At 37.7% G+C, this 20804-nt stretch overlaps 1 protein-coding gene across 2 annotated transcripts in view; it reads right to left on the bottom strand.

The window, feature by feature from the left end:
- Positions 1-20804, bottom strand: part of FBN2 (fibrillin 2) — a 149941-nt gene that overhangs the window by 50646 nt on the left and 78491 nt on the right. For both annotated transcript variants that reach the window (XM_005154899.3, XM_005154898.3), the window contains exons 20-27: positions 18812-18931; positions 13701-13838; positions 12355-12405; positions 11797-11922; positions 9040-9267; positions 6049-6174; positions 3514-3642; positions 1252-1377 (exon numbers count right to left, since the gene is read on the bottom strand). In XM_005154899.3, coding sequence (XP_005154956.3) covers positions 1252-1377; positions 3514-3642; positions 6049-6174; positions 9040-9267; positions 11797-11922; positions 12355-12405; positions 13701-13838; positions 18812-18931 — 1044 coding nt within the window. The remainder of the gene's footprint in view (positions 1-1251; positions 1378-3513; positions 3643-6048; positions 6175-9039; positions 9268-11796; positions 11923-12354; positions 12406-13700; positions 13839-18811; positions 18932-20804) is intronic.

Here is a 20804-nt window from a genome sequence, read left to right as displayed (position 1 = left end):
GTCATCCTCCTATCCACCAGGACCCCCAGGTCCCTTTCCGCTTCACTACTTTCCAGCAGGTCAACCCCCAACCTGTACTGGTACATGGGGTTGTTCTTCCCCAGATGCAAGACTCTACACTTGCCCTTGTTGAATTTCATCAAGTTTCTCCCTGCCCAACTCTCCAGCCTGTCCAGGTCTCTCTGAATGGCAACACAGCTTTCTGGTGTGTCAGCCACTCCTCCCAGTTTAGTGTCATCAGCAAACTTGCTGAGGGTACACTCAGTTCCCTCATCAAGGTTGTTAATGAAAATACTAAACAGCACTGGTTCCAGCACCGATCCCTGAGGGACTCCATTAGTCACAGACCTCCAGCTAGATTCCTCCTTATATCTAATCTAAACTTTCCCTGTTTAAGTTTTAACCCATTACCCCTTGTCCTATCACTACAGCCCCTAATGAAGAGTCCCTTGTAGGACCCCTTCAGACACTGGAAGGCTGCTATGAGGTCTCCATGCACCCTTCTCTTCTCCAGGCTGCCTGTCTTCATAAGGGAGGTGTTCCAGCTCCCTGATCGTTCTTGTGGCCCTCCTCTGGACTTGTTCCAACAGTTCCATGTCCTTGTGTTATCAACACTGTCCTCAGACTAGAGCCGAAACACCGGACTGTACCAGCTACTAAGAAAATATTAACTCTATCCCACCTGAAACCAGGATGGCAGCTCTGAACAGTATGTTTAAGACAGTGTTCAAAGGTTTATCTTCTTTGTTTCTGGTCTGTGAGCATTAACTGCAAAATCTGCTGGTTTAAATCAATTCAAAGCAACTATACATCAAAAACAGAAACGAAGAAGATATTAGGCATTACGTTTTTTGCATTTTTTCATTATTTTGGTGAATCGTGTGCAAAAAGGAGAGCACATTGTGCAATAAGGCACAATACTTTTTTTTGTGACTGTAGGAACGCTTATGTTGTGCTTGTATGTATTTTACTTAAAAGTTGCCACCATGTGTGATGCAGTCCTTTGAGTTGCTAAATAATTCCTAGTAGGCCTCATAAAATTTCCCTCTTTGAAGTAAACAGTGTTAAGGGCACTGGAGATATTACAAGATTTGTAAAATACTCATATAAAGTTGCTCATATAATGGAGGAGCATGAATTTGTATAAGGTATTCCTGAAACCCTATCCTTGCCACAGACAAGAAGTTTTCTTAGCACAAATGACCAGTCTTGTCAGAAAACTGCAGACTACCAGTCAGAGTTGAAACTCACCTATGCATTCCTCACGTCCTGGTGACAGCTCATGTCCCAAAGGACAGTCACACCGAAAACTCCCTTCAGTATTCACACATGTGCCGCCTCTACACAGTAGAGGGTTGCGTTCACATTCATCAATATCTGCAAAGAAACCATGATAAACAAATAAGAAATCATTTCTAAGGAGTAACAAAGAGAAAAGCAATTCTCAGTGCCTCTATGTGACAAGATCTGGAGGTCAGAAATAAAAGCTTTGCTTCATTAAAGCAGTGCCACTCTTCCTATAGTGCGTAAAAAAGCAAATAAAATAACTATACTTATTAACTCTAAAAATGGGTATTTTTCCCCTCTAGCAAACCAGAAATCCATAATTCAAAATCAAGCATCCTAAGAGAAACAGGGCACAAGAAAAGACAGCAATTGCCTGAATAGTTACCATTTAGAATAATGCATGAATATGATGAAATTTTGAAAAAAGTGCTTTTTAATGCAACCAGACACTCATCTATGTATGCATTAAAATTGCTGTCTGTGGATGCTGCTAATGGGGATGTATGTGTAAACTTTAAATTGCATGGCCATTCAGTTTGATGTCTCCGGAATATGTTGTTGTGTGGTTTGTATATGTTTATTACACCTTATAATGGCAAACTGACTATTTGACTCACAAACCTCAAAAAAAAAACAGCTAATGCTGTAGATGTGGATGAAAAGAAATACGGCTAAAGGTTCAAAAATTAAAAGTGCAGGGAGCACACATATTTTTGGGCTTCCAGGAAGCATTATGACTCCCTATCCTTGAAACTATAGACATTTATTCAACAGGCAGACTAGTGTTATCTTTCATTAGTCTGATTTGGCCAATATATCATTGGGTTTTGCAGGTTATTCATGAGGAGAGAATCTGCCTGTTGATAGAATTCAACATCTCGTTCAGTACTATCCTACTTGGGTAGTCCTTGCAGCTCCAAAATATTTCTGTTTAACATTATACTTTCCCTTTCTTAGTTCCTGAAAAAGGCCCTCAAGACGTAATTTCTTGTCTTATTTCCTCACTCTACTTATTTATACATCTTGAGTCCCTCCCTCTACCTTACAGATCATATATGTTCACCATACAGCACTGATTCTCTGCATTGTACTCAGTCTCTCATGAAGGCTATACAGCTTCCATGGTTTAGATTCTTTGTTGTGTTCATCTCTGAATCAGGCAAAGACTTTTTGCTAACTTTTGGGGTTTAAAATCATCACAGTTTTCAGGATATTAAGTAAAGAGGATGGGAGGCCTGCACTGCCTCCTAGCACACAAGCCCATAGGACCACATATTTGGGTTCAGTTAATGAGGACAAAAGCTCCTTACAGAACTTAAAACACAAAAAGGGAAACATAAGACAGCTAAAAGCAGGAACAGCTGATGCAAGAGAAATACAAAGACACTGTCTGAGTAATCAGGGATTGGGTTAGGAAAGCCAGTCACCAGGACTTCACCCTGGTAAGGGATGTTAAGGGTCTAATAGCAGCAGCAGAAAGATGACGGGAAATGAGAGAAGCGAACTGCTGACAAAAGACATCAAGACCTATGAGTGCTGAAAGTAAACTGGCCAATGTAATTTTTAAGCCATTCTTGACCATCTCTGAAAAGTCATGGAAATTACACAAGGATCTTTAGGATGGGAGAAGAGGAAATGTCAATACAATCTTCAAGAAGGGCATGACGAGGACCCATTCAGCCTCTTCCAGGTGAAAATCTCAAGAGATTTCACTTTCATTATATATTTCATGATGTATTTCACAAAGTACTCCACAATACTAACTCGATTATTTTTAAGGTGACTAGTATCTTTTGGTTTCTCCATATATATTCTTACAACTTTAGACAGATTAGAGAGGAGATTTTTCAGGAAATGCTCCTAAAAGTTCTCGAGTACTGGAAGAATCAAGGAAAAATGAATCACACTACTTTTGAAACCCCAGCCTTCTATTCCTAACTTTACCAAATGTTTGGATATCTCATTAGCCATTTTTAAACTATATGAATGAATAGTTGCTGCTATTCTAAAATATCTACAAAGAGACACGTAAAAGTAATTAGCAGAAAGAACAAGGAAAGCTATATGCATAGCTTATATCTGCAGCAATATCTGCCCCATTTACTCAGAAAGTCACAATAATTATATGTATGAAGTGTTCAGTGGAGTAGAGCTCGTATCGTATAGACTGCAGTCAGGCTTTGTACAATAAATGGACAGACTCCAGGTCATCCTGGCAACACTTACCCATACAGTTCTTCATCATCATAAATCCACTTTCATAACCATCAAAGCACTCACACTCAAAGCTTCCAGGAGTGTTGACACAAGTACCACTTCCACATAAGTCAGGGGAGATCCAGCATTCATCGATGTCTATTTTATAGTAATGGTGAGGTAGAAAAATCAAACACAGCTTAGGGTTATCCTGCTTTTCTCAGTAGTGAATGCTTGGCCATGATAAATTAACTCTACAGAAATCATATGTAGTATATAGATCAACTGCCAAAAATTAAATTTGTTTAATATTTAAAAGAATATTTGATTATGTGAATATGAGATATGAATATAAATTATAAGTTTGTGAAAGATTCATAGAGCAGTGCCTTCAATGCTCTCAACTATAGGTTAAATTAAGGCTTCCATTAAGTGTAATTTAAGGTTAGATTTCTATGGAAATTACTAACTGTAATAAATTCTGAGTTGTTATAAATACAGAGGTACCAGTTGACTCCATTATTATAGTGCCATTGATATTAAAAGGCTTATTATGAAGACATTTATCCAGTAATAGCATTGTAAGCTTACATATACCCTTTCTATTAGGAATTAAAGTAGTACCTTTGAAAGCCAGATTTACAGTTCACTGGTTATCTTACTAATTAACGTTGAATGAAACTTACTATGGAAAACTAGCAGGTGTGCAGAAGGTAAAAAGAAAAGAAGGAAGAGTTTTTTGTAATACACACTGCTAGTGAGGCAGGAAGCTTAACAGTAATTTGTAATATGGATATGATCCAGTAGGATAGGCCAGTGCTGAAAGAGAGGACTAGAAAGAAAAACTGTAGAGCCTGCTATTTACGACCTCCTCACATATTCTAAGACTTCTGTCTTCCTTACTCTACTGCCCACCCACTGTTTGGGGTCAACTAGAGTCCAACGCCTTTGAGTCATGTTCTCCACTATACCCTCTACTTTCAGCTTCATTAACTGCTACGTAATTAATTTTCACATATTAAGAAACCATGAAGTCTGTACAGGGAATAGCAGAATACTTGAAACAATAAAGACATTAGTCCAAGATAAAGCATAGGATTGGTTCTGTCATCCAAGAAGGCCAGGGAGCAAGGAATCTGAAAGGAGAATCAATATGTTTGCAATACACTGGTAAGCTGGGCAGCAGATTCATTTGTATAAATGGTTGAAGAAAAATAGGCAAATATAAGGCTAACTAAGGATCTGTTAAAGATTTAAAACAGTTATTTTTTTCACCACATGCAATAGTCTCCTTTGCCTCTGTGTCACTCCCCACAGCCAGGTTTCTGCTGGGAGAGGATAACTCAGCCCTCAAACTCAGATGTGTGGAGGTGTTGGATGTGCTGGGCCTGGGATGTTACAGTGTGTCTGCAAGCTTTATAAAAAAAAAGCATATTGTTGCTTATTTTAAAAATAACTCAAAAAACGCCAAAATCTTAAAGTCTTCAATTTAATAAAACCAAGTTCTCTACAGCTGCTCAGTGGAACATTTTAATCAGAACAAACATTCAATGGAAAACAGAACCAAAAAAAAGCTTTTGTAGGGAGAAGTTTTCTGACCTATTCTTGCTAATTTAGAAATAAAGTTTGTTAAATGCATTGCTCATCAATACAATCACTATAAAACTAAGGAAATCACCAGTTAGGGCAACATTAACATCCAGACCAACCTCAGTTAACATGCCTTACTACCCACACTTCATATTATTTTATGGATGCCTGTGTGGTACAACAAAACTTCCTCCATTTTCAGCACAGAGCCACCCACAATGCAGGCATCAAGTTCTCATAATCAGAAAACTATCACACGTATCTTCCGTTTTAGTTTTTCCAGGCAGTAAAAAACAAAATATAAAACTTTTATATTAAATACAAATATCAATTTAACATTGAATTGATTTCAGTATTACAGAGGTGCCTGTGTGTGTGCTTGGCTATGAAATCTAAATGAAAATTAATTTGTAGTGAAGTCTCTAAATTTAGTTGGCAATAAAATGTCCATAAAGTAAGGAACATAAATTAAGTTTATCTGTATGTTAAAACATTGAATTTGGTTTCACTGTTGATACTTACTGATTTTTCAAGTTGTATGAACAGCTTTCACTGTTGATACTTACTGATTTTTCAAGTTGTATGAACATGAAAGTATCTTTAACACCTTTTAAAAAAATTCCTAATGTACATGTACAAAAAGAATGTTCCATTTATTAAAGAATCACTTTCTAAAAGGAAAATTTAAAACAGCTGGCCATTCCATCCAAAGATTAAGTTCTTAAAAACCAAAGTTAATGAATGACATCAAGTTTACAGATCACCAAGCCATTCAACAAGTTCAAGCTCCTTTAAAATGCACATGGGACATGGCAGAGTCCCCATCACTGGATGTTCCCAAGATGGACAGGATGCTATTTAATCTCATCTAGGTTCTCTTTCTCATAAAAGGCTGGAGCAGATGATCTTGTGAGATATCTTTCAACCTGAGCTATTCTTTGATTCTAAGAAAAACTGGGGAAAATGAAGACTTACCTGTACAGTTTCTTTCCTCCATATCTACAGTAAACCCACTGTTACATCTACATTTGAAACTTCCAATTGTGTTTCTGCATTTACCATTCATGCACATACCAGGAAACATTTTACATTCATTGATATCTATGAAATAAAAACAAAAGAAAAGATCAGCCTTAAGCACTAAGGTATATAATTAATGGAAATTTCCTGTTCCTTCTTCACCAGTTGTACTGGGCATTAAAGGCAGGGTTTGGGTTGCAGCAGTCTGGAGGAATGGCTTCCACCTATGCAGAATGGAAAAATGTGGCAATAAGGTAAGCAGGAGAGGGCACTGTTTGAAACAAGAATGTAGATGCACTCTTGGAAGGCAGAACTTAATTTCTGAGGAGAAACCCCTGAGAGACTGCTAGCCCTGAAAGACCTATTTCAGGGCACAGACACCTGTGAGGGACTGCTGCCTCTGGAAGATCCACAACAGGGCAGGGACCTCCCTGAGAGTGGTGGATGACCCATGTCACGGCAGAGATATGCCCGAGAGACTGTGGCCCCTAGATAACCCAAGCAGAGCCAGGAACACCCTGAGGGATAGTGGTGCATGGAGGGTGCATTCTGGGGCAGAGACACTTCTGAGGGATTGTGACCCACATGCAATGTGGTACCACTATGGTAGCGAGATCCCTGAATGACCATGACCTATGGGTGATCCATGTACATGAGTACACAAGTGACCCACACTGGGGCTAGGACACCCTGAGGGAGCAGGGGCTGTGGACAACCCAAGCTAGAGCAGGAACTCTCTGACTGAGGGCCCCTGTGTCATGGAGGAGCCCATGCCAGGGCACAGGAAATAAATAAGGAAGAAAAAGCAGTGAAAGAAAAGACTAAGAAGCAGCGGGTGACAAAGGGACACTGTCACAGTGTCGCCAAGGCCCTGTGCTGCTAACAGCCTCATCCATGGGACAGGAAGAGACAGACATCATGAAGGGTGGAGGAGAGGCAGTAGGTTGAATTTAAGCCTTGGGGGGTAGGGGGGGAGAAAAGATGTTCCCCTACCTGCTGAATTGTTTATGCTTTCTTTGCTTCCCAATAACCAAAACAGTTCATATGCATCAGCAATCAACCAAATTTAGTGAAATTTCCTGAGTTGAGGCTTTTGAACATGATGCAGCCCTTCAGTACCTAAAAGGGGCCTACAAGAAAATCTGGATAGGTACTATTTGCAAGGGCATGAAGTGGCAGGACAAGAGAGAAAGGCTTTAAGGTCAAAGAGGGTAGATTTAGTTTAGATATTAGGAAGAAATTCTTTACTTTGAGTGTGGGGAAACACTGGAACAGGTTAGTGAACATGGATGAACATGGATACACCATCCCTGGCAGTGTTCAAGGCCAGGCTGGATGGGGCTCTAAACAACCTGGTATAGTGGAAGGTATCCCTGCTTGTGGCAGGAAGTTGAAACTTTAGGATGATATTTAAGGTCCCTTCCAACTCGAACCATTCTATGATTCCATAATTCTATGATGCCAGTGTAGGTATTGTGCTCTGTTTTGCTTTCTAACACAATGAATATTCATGGTGTTCCTCAATCAGCTTGTAAAAGATGCAACTATTACCTGGTCAATTGCAATTTTTTAAAAATTGAGATTGCCACAGTGGTATATGGAGCTCAGTTTAGAAAAAGGTAACTTTTCTTTTGTAGAACATCAAAATAAATGTTTTTTCTAAACCCATTTTGCAAGAGTGTTGGATAACATAGGATGTTAAAGGATCTTGCACGGGACAAATAAAGATTTTTCCTCTGTCAGCCTCCCTCATATGCACTCGCCCAACAGCATTTAAAAACTTTAACGAGCTTTTCTTTCACACTGCGATATAATTTGCTGGATGAATATCCTTACCCAAGAACCATCTTTGAGGAAACAAACTTCCATATCCTGAATGTGAATGGCAGAAAAATGTGGTCCAAATACAAAAGCAGAAACAAGAAGCAAAACCTTGCAAAAATCTTGGAGTGGACAAGAATTTGCTATTATTAAATAATTAATATTTTACTATTTCTAATTAAATATTTTATAAAAGTTTTTTATTATTATATATTTTTCTTTATGAGATATAATTATTATATTCCTTTTGTGTTTAGTAAAGCACCACTGAATGTTGTGAGCTTTGCCTGAAAATAATAACACTTGAAAATCAGAGCTTACTTCTGATGAAAGAGAGGTCTAATCTGTTTCAAGTTTTCTCACGTGACTCAACATATTTCAATGCAAATGCTTCAGAGTACATGCTCTTAAAAATAGATAAAATAATAAAATATTTCTGGATCACTTCAGCTTCTGCACAAAGAAATTATGGTTTTCTTCTCAGATCACAGTCACATAAAATATCTCAGATCTGCTTACTTAATATTTTCCAGCTTCTTCAGCTTTGTTTTTTGCTGCACCAGAAGTGAATCTAGTAAAAGTTGGACAAGAGGCTTCTATTTATTACTTTATCACTGCAGCTCCTTGTTATTGCCCACATAATGCAACAGATACACTTCACTTTTAATTACATATTAATTATGCAAACCATAGAAAGTACCCATCCTTCTTCAGTCTCTCTTTCAGAGAACCCTGGCCAAATTTTCATCATATTTTACATTTAAATGTTAACTCCCTGACTTTACAGAACCTCACTCTTTGCAAAGCACTACCTAAAAAAACAAGGTGCACATTTTCTGCTGTTCTTATTGAGAGCTCTCTCCCTTCAGTCCTGTTGTAGTAATTTCCCTTTACTCCTTACCAAATTCAAACTTTGCACCTTTTCCTTTTAGGCTCCTGTAATACTCTTGATCACCACACAAACAGAGTTTTCCACAGGTAAGGTCAGCTCTTTCAGGCAACTATCTTTACAACATTTCTCATCTCAAGTACATAATACACATACACAGAAACACTGACATTTTCTTAGAATATTCAAACAGGTGTACCTGTAATTAATTTTAAAATCCAAGAATGAACCCTTACCTTTATAAAAAGGCCTACCAGTTAGAATATCTCCCCTGTTGGAAAAGCCAGGACCTCTGGGGCACAGAGCCTCATACTCCTTGGTGCCAGGCTTAGGACACTCCTCACAGTCAGAGCCCCAGGCAGCCCCCACAGCACAGCAGCAGGCATCCATACGAAACTTGCCAGTCACAGACTGAAGGCACTCATCTTCATCCCATTTCAGATAGCATTGTTCCATGCGAATATCTGCTCATTTTAAAACAAAAAATAGTCATTTTACCCTTTGCTTTATAAATGCTTCTATGTATGTATAGCACAGAGGAAAATCAACAATGTATCAAATAATTACTGCATAAAGAGAACAGTGATTAAGAAGCCAAACGTAAGGGTGGATGCACTGTGTAGGACTTTTCCAAATTACCTGGGATTCCTGGCATTGGCTACAACAGGTTTCCCAGCTTGAAGTGTGGGCCTGGATGATGATTTGGTTGTAGCTGGTGATGTATTTGTTCTTAATCACTGTTCTCTCTATGCAGTAATGATTTAATGCATTGCTAATTTTCCTCAGTGTTATACATATATATATATATATATATCTTATCTGGTTTGCTTTACTGTGCTTATTTACTATATATATACCTGATTCATGTCAGTGTGCTTGTTTGCTTTAGTGTGATTATTCCCTTTAGTATTCTTGTTTAATAAACTGTACATGTTATACAGCTAGTGTGTGGTCATTTTGCTGAGTACCCTGCCTGTCAGCAGAACAATCTGAAGTAACTGGCAGGATACAAAACAAAATGATATTTTTTAACAGAAAGTTTCCTAAGATGGTGGAGCTGGGTATCCCAGGCTGGGAACAATTACCTTATCGAAATATAGTTGCTGAATAGTTGCATTTTGGTTTATGTGAGAACTGGTACTCCTGTTCGAATGAGGCAGACCAGCTGTATTTTCATTATAAATATAAGCATTAATATTTCATATAATATACTGGACAAAAGCCTAGGCTTTAGAAAACCTAAAGGAACCCAAATGCTCAGCACAAAAAGCTTTTGAGAAGATGCAAGTTCTAAAAATAATATAGATGAGCTGCTGAAGTGTTCTCCATACAAGCCCTTCAAATTTATGCGAATTTATAATGTAAATTTTTGTACCCTATGCACATTTGAAATTAAACAATTTAAAAGCAAATATAAGAAAGTGTCAAAAGAATATAAAGATCATATTTATTTTAATTTCCAGAGATTCAGCAAACATACTACTAATAAGTATTTGTTTGCAGTAAAAACACTGTAGTGGATCCTGTAGGAAATATGTTTCAGAAATACATGACATAGGGCACAGTGCTTGTGTGGCATAAGCAAATACATGTAATATTAATGTTGCAATATTAAAGGTAATTTTTTTTATTAAAATAAGAAAAGGGAATGCGGCTTTGAGGGCAAAGAAATCCTGTATATTACTTGAAAGCAGGTTCTTTGTTCCAACTTTTCATTATAGCTATCCACCACAATTAAATTCACACCTGTCCTCATCAAATTTCTCTATGCGAAATAATACAGGGTTGATGGCCACAGATGCCAGTTACTGGCAACAGTAAGTTTGGCGTTGAGAAGGTGGAGTATCAAGTAAACCCTACACATGCAAAACTGCATATGTGCACACAAACATAACAGGTAATGCATCTGGGCAGACTTGCTTTTGCATTGTTTCTTTTTTTCTGAGACAATTATACTGATTATACGCATCTGCTTAATTTCAAAACCCTGCTTATTTTTAAAAATATCTCTAGAATTACATTCACATAAAAAAACCCCACGACTTGGTAACTGTTTGTATCAGCTATTGGTAAGGTACAATTAAAGCAAAAATGTTCCCTTAAATTTCAGTCTGCTTGAGGAAAGAGAACACTATTGAAATGAAAAATTGATGTTAGAGTAGGATAATCTTTGACATAAAGCAAGGGCTGAAAAGTTATTTTTTATTCCTTTGCACTGTTTTCTTAAAAGAAAACAATGCTTTCAGTAGTCATACTTTTACAGTTCTTTAGAAATGGTAAGAACAAATAATATGGATTCCAGAACCTACTCTAAATATCCAGTACATTCTGACTTTTATCTTTTTTCATTTCTGCACACTGATTTCTGAAGATGCTGACTAACAACACTTAAATAGACTTGCTACAGAATATTTCTGTTTTCTGGAACTTAAACAGGGGTTCAGTATTTTTTTATACTTGAAGTCTTTCCTGGAGAAATGTATGTCTTCATGGACATCATGTTTTGCAGTAGAAAATATTAATCTCTACCGCAAAGATGGAGTCTTATTTTTATTTACACTCTTTTGATTACTCCCAGATAGACCATACTAGTGCTACAAGGTAACATTTGAGTTTCACAAAATGACTGGATAGCCACGGAGAAGAGCACCATTCACAGATTTGCAGTGCATCATAAGCTGCTGACTGCTTATCATCTATCATTCAGTAAGCCAGACAATGCTGCTTGTGAATAGGAGTCAGAGGTAGGGCAGCACTCTAGCAAAACCTATTGATTGCATTGTGTGCAAAACAAGTCCTTACCACAAACATTCATATTCCCCCAGGGGACTAACTGGCACAGGCTTTTGATGCTTGAGCAAGCCTAAACTAAAACATACGCTTAACAAACTGCTTTCTGAGGAATTCAGAAATCCTTTCACATTCCTTTGAGAATAATTTTGGACAGCTGTTGGACACAGCTAGAAACCTAGCACAGTTGAATATGTTCTTACCTAAACAGACTCGTCCTGTTCCATCCAGTGTCAGTCCTTCAGGGCACTCACAGTGAAATGAGCCTCTGCTGTTTATGCACCGCCCATTGGGACAAATCCCAGGGAAAACATCACATTCATTTACATCTGTTCAGGAAACAAAGAGTTGAGTTATATGAAGGAGACAGCTACAGCTTTATTGAGAATTTAAGTCACATGAAAGAAAGCAGGAGGCTTTCATCCATACTGTATTAGGGTCTGAATACTGTTCTGAACAAGCATTTGGCTCATTCTCAAGGGATTCTTTCAAGATCTTCATCATAGGGCACTAAGATCCCACACTCACTTCTCATTGACAAGCTGATGGATATGGCTTTAGAGAAAGAAAAATTAAAAGGATTAAATGTATTTTGAAGGAGCATTTCCATTCTGCGTTTCATTTTTATATTCTTCAACAAACAGTGTAACATAATACTTCCCCACAATCAGTAACTGCTTGTGAAGACATTCAGTATGATTATGCCTAACAAAACCAATGTAAAAAATAGTGACATCTTCAGTAAGAAGCAAAAACTTCACCTTCACAGGTAACACCCTTCACTCTGGCAAATCCTCTTGAGCAAGCTGTGTCTGGAATCAAGTCAGAAAGATATATTGCTGATTAGAATGGTAGAAACATAGGAGTAAATAATTTAAAAATAATGTATCTTCTGAATTCTCTAATAATTTGACTGTATAAGCTGGTGAGTGCTCTAGCATAAATCAAGAAAGGCAGTGAATCATTTATGTTGTTTAAAACAGGTGAATAGTTGAGCAAATTAAATCTTAGACAATAACTCTGTCATGTGCTTTCCTCAACAGAGACAAGAATACTCAAGTGAAGAGGTAGATATGAATCTACTCATATCAACCTCTGCACTCAGATGTAGCTGAAAGGTAAATTTCCTGTAAACTTGCCTGAAGATTTAAAGCTTTAGTGATGTCAGTTATCACAAAAGGCTTTTTTTTCCACTGCAGCTTAATAAAGTATCTGACAAATGACATTATTTTAGGATGCAAAATGTTGCATGATGTAGCTCAGTGAAAGCTAGCTGAAGTTTAGAGAATAGGAAACTAAATGGTCAGACATACCCAGACTGAGCTAAGTAGCTATCTAGATTGATCAGTGATCAGTTCCACCAGTCTAACCTGATCATGCTGCTTGCTGGAGCCCAGAGCTTTATCTTTGCTTGATGCTGCATTGCACAGTTAAGAGCCCTATTGGATGTTTGCACCATGCTTGTTAGATTGGATACATGCCCATAGCGATTGTGCCAGTTAAAAATGAAAAGCTAAACGCCCTGACACTAGTTCAGCTGCAAGTGGTATTCAAATGGGGAGAATTATTCATATGGGGAGAATGCAGCACAGTATTTTTTCCACAAAATAAAGCACAGAGTTAGAATTCCTGCTTCCAACTTGTAGACATATCCCTGTAACCTACCAGCATTACTGTTCTGCAGTCAATAATTGTACATAAGCCATGTGGACATGTACATTTCCAGCTGGAAAAAAAGTGTTAACAATCTACAGCATAAAAAACCCACAAGACTTTTACCAGATATTTCACTTTAATACTGTAGTCTTTACTTTCATAGCTCAATGCACAGTCCCTGTGGAGATGAAACATATGTAATTATTGAAAGATTTGTCCACATGTTATTAGAACATCCAAAGTTATTAGAATTATCTTTGATGGTGGAGATTAAAATAATGCTAAATAAGACAATTCATTTCGTAAGTTTTTTGTGTTGTCTGCTTTCTACACAGAAAATGATGAGAATCTATCTAGTGGCCTCTTTTCCCAAAAGATCACAAAAAGATCTAAGAAAAGAAAAGGCCTTTAAGATTATCGAGCCCAAAAGATGGAGGATATGAGAGCATACCTAATTCACATCGCTCACATGGACTGCCCCAAGCTGCTCCTAAGGTAGCACAACATTCAGATTTCAGTGTAGCGCCATTGATGTTGACTTCACAGCGACTGTCTTGGATGTTAAGCCAGCAAGTCCCCTTCAGGCTATCTGCAGCAGAATAAAAACATGGAATCACTACAGCAAAACCAGTTGGCATGCCATGTTCATGCCACCAGTAGACAAGAGAGTGCAGGCTCTCTTTTAAAAGAAAACCTTCCATTACAGTAATTTTGTACATATTTTAGTTTAGAAGTGGTGGAAAGGAAATGAGCAATAGTGAACACTGAGTCATTTTATAGTTCAGATCCCACAGCTAGCAGAGGTCCTCCAGATACTACAGTGGATTTATTTATTTCTTTTATCAAGTCACTGATCAGCCTAAAATAGACAAGTCACAACAAAAGCAGAGATCACAACCTCAGACTCCCACTTCCAGATGACTGTCTAGACACTGGGTTATGAAATCCAGGTGCTCTTGCCTCTCCCCCACACAGTGAACCTTCATGGTTGTCCAGAAGGAAATAAAGATAAAAATGTGGAGGATAAGGATGGGCTGTATTCTTTTAGGGGTTTGCTTTTGCTGGTGCATTAGCTCTGCTTCGAACATACCTGTTAGGTTATACTCCACCCTTGACTCCAGAGAGCTCAGGCTTAGCACATCCAGCTCCTGAATCATGAATTGAGTTACCAGGCTGGGAACCCAGAGCAGCTCAGGACAAACCCATTTCAGTAAGTGCCCAGCCACATCAGGCAGCACCTGTTAACTGCTGTCCAGGCTAGACAGCCACTGAGCAGAGGGGAGATTTTCAGCCACAACTGTTGTCTCTGCTGCCTGAGATCTTCTGAAATTCTCATTTACTTACCTAAATCTTCAAGTCTTTATATCTATGCTTTTGGTACCCAAGCTGTTTTTTAAAATGGCGGTTAGATCCTAAATCAGTTACATAGTTTAGAATTTGTACTTGCAGCACTTTTGCTCAGTACTTTTACAATATTACACTCAAATGGTATAAAATTCCTGGAAGCAGATGACAATCTTTGTTATCAGATAGGAAAAGCAATCTGTAAAGAACTAAACCATATTGGGAAGTGTGCATGGGTAGACTTTTACTATATGTACATACTCGGAGTACAAAGCTAAGCAAGTGGCCCAGATGAATTTAATGAGATGACTAATGAAAGAGGAATAGGACTTGGCTTTAAGAGTTATATATGTTATATGTACAAAAAGCCAGACAATCTATTAGGTACTGTTGATGAGTAGTTATTAATACCTAATTTTTAGCAGCAATGTGCTTAAGACACAATCATTCCAACTATTTTTTTAAACAACTTGAACATTCCTACAGAACTGTTATGCAATAAATTTATGCAGACCACAGAGAGCACAAACCTTCTTTGGCTAAAGGAAGAGGAAAAAAACTGGTCCAAGAGTGTGATTGGAATAAGCTCTAGAAACTGGGCAACATACTTCATTAGCAGTGTAAAACAGTTTTATTACTTGAGTTAACGTTGGTCTCAAAATTATGAGTCAGAGCACCACCCTTAAAAAAGTGCACAAACTAACAAGTGATGTAGAACGGTGGAAAAGGCCTCTTTTCCACACATTGATCAGCCTTTTGCTAACAGTCAAGACTTGGGTTAACATAATAAGATCAAACATGAAACCTGCACAGTCATTAGCTGGGTCAGCTCTTAGCCAGTCATGGGATAGACACCACATGTCCACATTGGGAGATGAACTTGGGGAGAGGAAATACAAGGTTTTTACTTGCATTTTTACGCCATATCCAGCTTTCTGCCCATATGTTGATGTCTTTGCTTTATTTTATCAAAATGTAAATGCTTCCATTGCTTTATTAACTAGAAGTCTTTTGAGCTCAATATTATTTCTTTTTAGTAGCCAACTTTACAGTATGGAAAAATCAAAATAACATCTCAAAATGTTTTTAAATTATACATACTAGCAGGTGACTTTTCTCATACCAGCTGCATCTACATTATCCTACCAAAGTGTGCTTGTCTTATCTTCTTCAGACTGTTACTTTATTTCCATTATTTTACATAATCTCTTTTGTACAGCTGAAATCTACAATGGGCATTCACTTTGACTCCTGCTTTGGTGAAAAAGTTATTATCCAGCATCAAAGCATTCTTTCAGTGGCTTGTATCTCTTTGATTCTGATTTGAAGAAGAATATATGTATACTACAGGCAGATGGCAGCCTACTTACTGTGCACTTAATGAATTCCACAGATCTTGACTAAAACATGCATAAAAAGCATGTATTAAATGCATACTTCAAAAGGCATAAATAGTAGCATTGCTATTGCATAAGCAATTCCCAAAATAACAATACAACAGTTTTACTTAACACTTTTGGATGTATTTCAAAAACAATTACACTTTTTTCCTCCAAGAGTGCAGACTCAGCTTTGCAAACACTGTGAGTGTGCAAGCAAAATAAATGCAAAATATGTCAATATTTTTGCTGGATGCTGCTGAACTATCATCCCTCATTTGCTGGAGGTTCCAGCTGAAATACTGAGTGCAAATGTTGTGACTTGAATTCTGGCTGTAATTTGAGGAAGTCGCCTTTTCGCTGCCCAGGAAAGTTCACAGAGAGACAAATGGCTCGCATCTATACTAAATTTGTACAGGTAATACGGATGCAAATGGCTCAAGCCACCTGGTTCTTCAACCTTGAGGCTGAGCAGACTGAGCATAGGAACCTGAGGAACTGACAAACTGAAGCCTTTTGTCCCCAGACTGAGTAAAGAACATGCAGCAGTCACATAGCTTTACCATATAATATCAGTCTCTCAAGCAGTACATGACCTCAGCTGACAAGACAGTGAAAATCAGCAGTAAGACCAAGTAGCAACAAATACACTGGAGCAATAAATTGTAAAAATGAAATTAACAGTAATGTTATGTTAATCCTTTCTTATTCTAACATTGCTGCAATGTGTTTTTACTTAAAAAAATTTTGCTGTTTTTAAGCTCAATAACTTTAGTTATAAAAGAAAGAAAGAAAAACTCACATAATGTAGGACTGATTCTGGTTCTGACATGAGAGCAAATTTGAAATTAAAGAAAAAACAAAGGGGAGGTCCAGAATCTGATGGTACCTTTGATCATGCTTATGGAGAACATGACAAATTCCCAAACTATATCACTGTTTTAGCCTTACATTGATGTTTTGCCACATGCTTTTCTTATCTGATGCTACAGGAATGATTTAGAGGAAACAAGCCACTAAAAAAATTAGGGCAAGTATTTTCAAGATACAAATCTTTCACTGCAGTGGTAATGGGAAAAAAAACAACTTGTGCTAATGTAGAATAGTGTACAAGAGCACTTGAAAGTTTTTCACACGGTAAACTACTCAAAACTTCCAACCCCTTCCTCGCTTTTCAATAATCCAGTCTGACCTTCTCTAATCACTACCAATTCCAAAGGAAATTTTGCCAAGGTAGAAAAACACACAACTGGGGTCTAACACTATCAAACAGTATGCCTTGCATTAGCTGTCCTTCTGACCCTTCTGTCCTAACATATGCTCACCTCTAGTATAGAAAACTTTTTTCTGAGGCTGTTCTGGTCAATGTGAAAAATTTACAATTAGGCTCAGAGTACATAGCTGCCTTCTATTAGTCTCTTCTTATCTGACTGTTCAGGCATTTCTTTTTTGTTTACGTTTTATGTTACGTACCACTAATATTCAGGCCAAGTGGGAACGCACACTCTTAAACATACCAGTGGAAACCTTTCGCAAAATAAATCCATAACATTGTTATAATTAGGCTCTCCCCAAACTTGCAGCATCTTTGGATGTGAGAGCACAAGATTGAAAATATGCTTTACGAAAAAACATAGATTAGCAGAATCATATGAAGAATTTGACACAATGTAAAAGAAAAAGAGCAAAAACAATACTAAACTTCACTGGCCAGTATGCTAGAGGGAAATCTAAGAGAAGGCTTAGGCACAAAAATGAAAAACACTTAAAAAACATATTAAGGCATAGACAGACTCCATCCTTAAATAGAAACTTCAGTCTTTGCATTTAATTTCCTATCTGAAGAAAATCTTGGCAAGGCTAGAAAGTTGAACCATGAACACCAGACAAATCCATCTTAAAATAAAAGGCACATTTAAAATTAGCATTACTCAGTCACACTCCAATTCACTTTAACCAACGTATACTAAAATTACTTCAATTATGTTAACACAAATAAGATGAAACAATAGCAGATTGTCATCACCTGAGAAGTACAGATGTCTCTAATCCTTTGAGTTTTCTTGGACAGGAAAGGCAAAAAAATTATTAATGAGTGGCTTCCAAAGATAATGCCAATGACATCTTGCAGACAACTGTTGCTGTTTACTCCAATACAATCTGTGCAGTGCTCTGCTTTTTTTAATGCAACAGAATACTCAAAGGATGCTAACAGTATTTATTTTTAAATATATATATAAACATGTGTGTATATAAAACCAAGACAGTACTCATGTGTCTGCTTCAGGTGCAGGGATCCTGACAAATTCAGGAAAGCCGTTAGCATTCCATTACAGCTAGGAAAATCATTCTTTGCAGTTTATGAAGAATGTCCTGAACCCTAGAAGCCATGTGATTTCCTGTCAGTATTTAAGTAGATGTCCCTCCACTTTTTGATTTCTTGTCTCAGATTTAAAAGTGACTAAAGAACTCAATGGGCATTTTTGCTCTACAGTTTCTCTACTACCAGACTAATAGCCATATCCATATTCTCATCCTCCCAAAGGACTAGATAATTTCTATTAATAATGACATCCCCACTCTCTCCCACCAAACAATACCTGCACTTCACCACTTTCAATGTAGTTTTGACATCCTCATAAATTATGTTTCTCTCAGTTTGTTCCTGCTTCTATTGAAGCAGCCAAATTAGTATGTGTCTGTTTGGTCCTACCTGTGGAGACATACTGTCTCCTATCATGGGGAAATTACCGAAATGCGTTATTTCCTGCTTAATCAGTATGATCAGTGCTTTTCAAGTTGGTAAGAAAAAGGGAAAATAACAGGAGGAAATACCCACCAATGCATATCAGTCCTGTAGAGTCCAATTTGCTGCCAGATGAACATTCACAATTGAAAGATCCAAGATTGTTCCTGCAGGCACCATTTACACACGGGCTGCTTTCACATTCATCTATGTCTATAATCCAGAAACAAAAGACACTGTTAAAACTACAGTGTGCTTCTGAAAAATATTATACAGTATAAATGCTTCTGTGGATGATGCTTTGCCAAGACTGCCTATTGTATTTGTCCTCCTTCACCCTCTCAACATGACATTCAAAACATACAGTGATGGGCAGGTAGCACACGTATAGGGGCACATATTTTGAAAGTGTTAATTAAATGGCTCTTTTCTATAAAGGTAATAATTTCCAGCAACTTGGACTATAAAGTTTTCCAGCATCAACTGTAACTGTCCTGTGCGAAAACAAAACTCTTGTTTCATATAATGCACTGCATTTCCAGACACCGCATGCAGAGCACAAACAAAGACTTTATTGTTTCTGTCATTTATGGCTCCATGAGGCTTTGGAAGAATTAAGAAAGCCCTGTCAGGAGCAAAATATAACAATGTTGGCTGTGATTCTCAAGTTTTGGAAAGCATTCAAGAAATAGGAATTGAAACTGGAATACTGTAAATGGTACTTCCCTTGAGCCCCTAACTACTTCTATTTATTACCCCTGTGAGTTGTTTAAGCCAGTTCACATGTAAGAATAGAACTCCTGCAGATTGTATTATTTGCTGGTTATTTTTTTTTAAGCTAAATCAGTTTTAAGATAAAACAATATTAGGAAATCCTTTCAAAGCAATTGCAGATGGATATCCACCCTTTTTTCCTCAACCAATTTAATTTTTGGATTTAGGTCCTGAATTAAGCCATACATTGTAATCCAACCAGACAGTTTCTTTGCTAGGCCAGAAATAAAATCATTTAGTGCTTACTTATGTTTGCTAGTAGTGCTTGAGGGATAATGTCATGACCACAAACTGAAGCAGCCTGGTCTAAATTAATTGTAAATTAATTCAGGATCTAGTTAAGCACAGGAAACATTAATAGCATCAAGATATCAGTTTCAAGACAAGCAAAAATAACTTCTTTTTTTTTTTTAGAAGTCACGGAAAAGGCACCATTTACTATCTGGTATGTTATGATGCATCAAGTCTTAATTTCACTAGAGATCTATTTTATTATAATCTTCTGGGGTCATATTGAGGAATATGTTTTAAAAATACTCACCAAATTATGTATATATTATTAGGTGAAAAAAAAAAGATGGAAAATGCCCAAAAATTTAGGAAACTGATCTCTCTCGCATACCAAAACCAAACAATTTAAAACACAATTTTCACAGTCTCTTTATACAATTACCTACAATTACCTACAGAGATCAAACAGGACTTGGATGCCAGCAAATTTTTCGATAGTAACAGAGCTTTATGTTTGCGCAGTCTACTCGTAAACTTGTGGATTACCGAGTTTACACATTAATAATACACAGATGTAGAGATACAAGATCTAGAAGGCCCTATTGTGTCAAGACAGTGTGCTATGTGAGCACATCCACACAGCTTTGAAGCCTGGCTGTGCTTGGCTAACTGTGTTGGCAGCACCCGAGCTGGTAAACCCCATCCTGCTATGGGCTGGTAGTCCCACAGGGCATTAGGCAGAGTTTCCACAGTACTCTGACAACCTCCTGCTTAGACACAGTTGGTCATATTTTGTCTTAGACTGCGTCCTGAGGTAGCTAACTATGGAGAGTACAGCATTGTGTATGAGCAGGGAAGGCCAGGTTAGTCTGGCACTGCTTATTTACTGATTGATATACTGGGAAGCACAGTACAGAAGTGGATCTAGAAAGCCAGTTACTTCTGAGTGTGCAAGCTCTAAGTCCCTTTGTACCTGAGCTGGTAGTCTGGAGGGCTTGCCAGCGCTTAGCAGTGTCCCTTCCCTATAAATACATTTCACACTTTATTACCGCAGGTTTTAACACCTAAGGTATGCTCCCTG

This window comes from Melopsittacus undulatus, chromosome Z, assembly GCF_012275295.1.
Source record: "Melopsittacus undulatus isolate bMelUnd1 chromosome Z, bMelUnd1.mat.Z, whole genome shotgun sequence".
NCBI lineage: Eukaryota > Metazoa > Chordata > Aves > Psittaciformes > Psittaculidae > Melopsittacus > Melopsittacus undulatus.
The sequence above is the reverse complement of the archived record's forward strand: the minus strand, read 5'-3'. Positions and strand labels throughout refer to the sequence as shown.